The sequence below is a fragment of the Octodon degus genome, unplaced genomic scaffold, assembly GCF_000260255.1.
Source record: "Octodon degus isolate 3935 unplaced genomic scaffold, OctDeg1.0 scaffold00042, whole genome shotgun sequence".
In the NCBI taxonomy this organism is placed as follows: domain Eukaryota; kingdom Metazoa; phylum Chordata; class Mammalia; order Rodentia; family Octodontidae; genus Octodon; species Octodon degus.
This window is the reverse complement of record NW_004524618.1, coordinates 902,336-907,050: the sequence shown is the minus strand read 5'-3', so window position 1 is coordinate 907,050 and position 4,715 is coordinate 902,336. Positions and strand designations below refer to the sequence as shown.

The following is a 4,715-nucleotide window of genomic DNA, read 5'->3' as shown; positions in this document are numbered from 1 at the left end:
GCTCGCCGGAGCGCGGCACCGCGCCCGGACTGACAGGCGCATTAGGCAGGCTAATTCCAGCCGGCTCCTCCTACCCCCGGCCCGCTAATTAATGAGCTTCCCAACTTAGAGCCGCCTGCATTGGACAAGCAGAGAGGGAAAGAGAGGGCGAGGGAGAGGTGGAGAAGGGAGAGACGGGGGGAGCGGAGAGGAGAGGAGAGAGGGAGGGAGGAGGGAGAGGGAGAGAAGACGGACGGGGAGAGAACAGAAAGAAGAGAGCGGCGAAGACTGGGGAAAGGAGAGAGGAAGGGAGAAGTGCCGCCGCAGATAATTGATTACTCCTCGATCAAGGCTAACTTGTTAGCAATAGTCAACTGCCCCGTCTCTCCGCCTCCTCTCGCAGTCCGGGATCAGCGCCCTCGCTTCGGCTCTTCCAACTGCGGCCGCCAGGAGCCCGGGCCAGGAGCCTCCGCCGAGCCACCTGACACCTTTAAATAGCACCCGGCCGGCGAAACTGGAGCCCCGCGCGGCACGCCCCGGCTCCGGCCCCGGATTGCCGCAAGCCCCAGCGGTTGCGAGGGCGCCCGCGGCAGCGCGCTCCTCGCTGGGCCCCTCGCAGCTTTGCCTGCCTCGGCCGCCGTGCTGAGCGGCCCGGTGCCCGGCGTGCGCCCTCCCGGGCGCGGCCTCCTCGCAGCCCCGCCGCCCATCCTCACCCCCTGGCGCCGGAGCTGCCCGCGGTCTGGGTCCCCGCGGTCGGAGCCGCCCCGGCCGGCCGGGCCCCCAAACGAGGCCGAGATGACTTCCAAGGAGGACAGCAAGGCGGCGCCGGGGGAGGAGCGGCGGCGCAGTCCTCTGGACCACCTGCCGCCGCCCGCCAACTCCAACAAGCCGCTGACGCCGTTCAGCATCGAGGACATCCTCAACAAGCCGTCCGTGCGGAGAAGTTACTCGCTGTGCGGGGCGGCGCACCTGCTGGCCGCAGCCGACAAGCACGCGCCGGGCGGCTTGCCCCTGGCGGGCCGCGCGTTGCTCTCGCAGACCTCGCCGCTGTGCGCGCTGGAGGAGCTCGCCAGCAAGACCTTTAAGGGGCTAGAGGTCAGCGTCCTGCAGGCGGCCGAAGGTAGGCACTGTCGCTGGTCCCCTCCGTCCAGCGCTCGGCGCCCTCTCTGCCTCTGACCTCCTAGAGCCGGGGGTGGAGGGAGCGGGACAGGACCCAGTCTTTCTCTCTTAGAGACCTCTGGGTAGGCCACACGCGGGGTGGTCTGAGGGTTGGCGGGAACCTAAGCTCTTTTTGCAGTCTGACTGCTTTGCCGGGCTCCCTCTGGTTCCCAGTGGCCTACCCGCTTCCAACCCAGAGGAGTTAGAATCCACAGACTGTTTTGCTGGGACCTTTTAGGTAGGACAGAGTTTGCCAGGGTTAGGGAATCAACATTCACACTGCAGTCCATGAGTCCTGTCTGGATTCCTGCTGCTCTCGGAGACTTTGGGTGGTTCAAACCAACTCTTAGTGAGTGGACAGAGATCAAAACAATTTTTCCTGAGGACTTTCCAGAGACTGGAGGCAGAAGAGGTTCATCCTAACCCATGTTTACTGTGGTCTGGAGTGAACAGCAGTAGGTTCCAGGCCAGATGGACCTGCGGGGGGTGTGGAGTTCTGGAGTGAGCCCCTGGGTGGGATCTCTCCACTCTTCCTGTAGAAGCCTATCCTGTCATTTCTTCCCAGGCCGCGATGGGATGACCATCTTTGGGCAGCGGCAGACTCCCAAGAAGCGGCGAAAGTCGCGCACAGCCTTCACTAACCACCAGATCTACGAGTTAGAAAAGCGATTCCTATACCAGAAGTACCTGTCCCCAGCAGATCGCGACCAAATCGCGCAGCAGCTGGGCCTCACCAACGCCCAGGTCATCACCTGGTTCCAAAATCGACGCGCCAAGCTCAAGCGGGACCTAGAGGAGATGAAGGCCGATGTAGAGTCTGCCAAGAAACTGGGCCCCAGCGGGCAGATGGACATCGTGGCACTGGCCGAACTCGAGCAGAACTCGGAGGCCACAGGCGGTGGGGGCGGTGGGGGCTGTGGCAGAGCCAAGTCCAGGCCAAGCTCCCCGGCGCTCCCCCCGGGTGCCCCGCAGGCCCCCGGAGCTGGACCCTTGCAGCTCTCGCCAGCCTCTCCACTCACGGACCAGCGGGCCAGCAGCCAGGACTGCTCAGAGGATGAGGAAGATGAAGAGATCGACGTGGACGATTGAGCCGTGCCCCATCTGCTGCCAGCCTGCTCCTCTAGTGACAGAGCACCCAAGGCCTCCCAAACCTGACTGCTGAGGGGAGCTGGGACCTCCTCCGCAGCGCCTGTCTTCTTCCTTGTCCCCGGGCCTGGACTCCCGGCAGCCTCCTCTACCCTCTCGAAGCAATAAACCGGGGCTGGCCTGCTGGCCTGCGCTGCACTGGGCCTCGGCCGGGCTGGGAGCCCTCGCCGTGCAATTCTGTATGGCTTCTGTATAAATATTTAAGCCCATATAGCGGGTCCTTCCCACTGCAGCCTGAATTTTTTTTCTTTTGTTTTCTTTTTTTTTTTTTTTTTAATGCCAGATATTTCGATGTTTGTAAAGTTGTTTGGCTGCCGGGTTGGCTGAGGGTGCGGCAGAATAGAGAAGGAGAACGGCAACGCTAACCCTGAGAATGAGAAGAGGGGGCAGCTCCGGCTGTTTTGGTTTTGCTCTGCATGTGGCGAATGCACTAGCCAGCTCTCTCCTCGCCTCCCTCGGCCTGTGGCAGTTGACCTCTTTTCTTTCCTTCTGCCCTTTTTCCTGCCTGAGAACGGAGTGAGGGGGCAGCCAGGTCCTGACTTGCAAGCTTCAAAGTCGATCTCTCCCTCCCCACACTAGAGAACTGTCTTCGATGCCATTTCTGCCTCCTGATGCCCACTAACGCTATTTTTAAGATTCTTCCTTCCCTCCTGCATTTTCTCAGACTGATTGTTGAAGTCTGGTTCTTAACGACAAAGCAGGGGGATATAATCAACCAACCATCAGAAACAGAACCCAAAGCCCTAGAATTATTTTTTACTCTTTTTAGAATTTTTTTGCATGTGACAGAGACAGAGAGGCGGCCAACCCAAGTCCTCCCCCCACCTCCTCCGCAGCCCTGGATCTCTCTTGCCGTATCTAATACCCTACTCCTAGCTCGACTTGGCAGGGAAAGGGTGGCCCTATGAGGGTAGTCCTGCGTGCCCCTGCCCCGCTCCACCCTGCCCTCTCCTCTGCGGACTGTACCCAAGGTCTCTTTCTCCGATAAATAAAGTCTTTGCCATTTTACTAGAACCGGCATGCCCGTGTGTGAGTGAATGGGCTGATCCGGGAAGCAGCGGGCACGCCGGTCTTTCTTCACTCTTCCTGGCCTGTCATCCCAGCCTTGGAGATTGGGGGTGGGGGGCGTTTCAGGGCAGGCAGGAGAGCAAGGGACCAGGAAAAACAACAGGAGGAGGTGCTTCTTGTTTGTGGACACGCAGCACCTACTAAGCGGGAGGTAGAAGCGGGCTTCGCCAGGTCGGGGTAAAAGGCAGGACGCGATACTAGGAGAAGGGAGCGTGTTGGCCCGGGGCACCGCAATAGAAAATCCTTTGTTTGGAGGCAAGGGTGAGGAGGAGAGCCTGACCTCGCATTCTCGAATCCGCCCCGGGCCAAACGCTCTCTACCTGTGCTCCCTAAGGTCTGGACCGGGTCCCTGGTGCACTGGCAGGCAGGTGTCACTCAGCCAAAACTAAAAGCCGGTTCTGGGGATTCCCAGGATTTGGTCCAGCCTGGAGGACTTAGTTCTTGGGATAGAGGTGATAACTAATGAGGCTGAAGGCAAAAAGGGCAAGCGGAATGGCACACAAGGGCACTGACTCCAGGATGTGCGCCCCAGCGACCTGGGGTTGGGGTGAATTTCTGGTAATGGTCACTTATTCTGGGCCGGAGCTCGGGTTGGCAGAGGCTTGGAGATTCTGGGCTTCGCGCGCACGAGCGTGGCCGGGGGGCTCGGGCAGCTTTCATTTTCTGAACGGACTGCGATTCTCTTGGCTTTGTTGTCTTTGGGATGGCGAGTGGCCCTGTCACCAGAGCAGGGTCCCGCCTCCGGCCACTCGGCTCTTTCTCCGCAAAATTGATGTGAGAAACGCGCATCTGGTCCGGGGCAGGCGCTGGGGCCCCCGGGCCTGAGTCAGGAACGCGTGTGTCCGGGAGGAAGGAAGAGGGAGCCAGAAATGGGGGTGGGAGAGGGGAGTCGGGGACCACAGGGTGGAGCGAGGAGCCAGAGAAGTGGGGAGGAAGAGGGAAAGGGGGTTCAGAGAGAGACCACGAAACGGAGGAAGAGGGCGAGAACGCAGAGGCGGCTACAGCGGCGGCCCGGCAGCCTCGCCGGCTCGCGGCCCGTTCCTCCCGGCGACATAAATCGCCTCCCTCAGGATGGATGGGTCTGTAATTCGGAGTGCGGACCATGAAGGCCGGGACGAATGGGCCCGGGCGGCCGCTGACAGGCGACAATGGCAGGGCCCAGCCCCCCGCGGCTCCCGGTGTGGGCACGGCCGCGGCCCTCCGCAGCCCAGAGCGCGCCGGCGCTGGCGACCATATGGTTTTTGAATTTTCTTCACAATTTGTAGACAATTTGATGGATTAGGTCCCCGCGCGCGCCTCCCCGGCACAAAGGCGGCGCAGGGACCGCGGCGCGGCGGTCACCCGGGCATCTGCGCCCGCCGCGC

At 61.3% G+C, this 4,715-nt stretch overlaps 1 protein-coding gene across 1 annotated transcript; it reads left to right on the top strand.

The window, feature by feature from the left end:
- Positions 1 to 235: 235 nt before the first annotated feature.
- On the top strand, positions 236 to 3,297 carry Lbx1 (ladybird homeobox 1). The gene is made up of 2 exons (XM_004631445.2): positions 236 to 1,099; positions 1,703 to 3,297. The coding sequence occupies exons 1-2, from the start codon at positions 775 to 777 to the stop codon at positions 2,224 to 2,226; spliced, it is 849 nt and encodes a 282-aa protein (XP_004631502.1). The 5' UTR covers positions 236 to 774; the 3' UTR covers positions 2,227 to 3,297.
- Positions 3,298 to 4,715: the final 1,418 nt, after the last annotated feature.

Excerpts from the sequence above, each read along its gene's own strand:
- Lbx1 (XM_004631445.2), top strand. The coding sequence starts at position 775 with ATGACTTCCAAGGAGGACAGCAAGGCGGCGCCGGGGGAGGAGCGGCGG. Across the intron at positions 1,100-1,702 it reads CGTCCTGCAGGCGGCCGAAG|GCCGCGATGGGATGACCATC; the intron begins GTAGGCACTGTC and ends ATTTCTTCCCAG.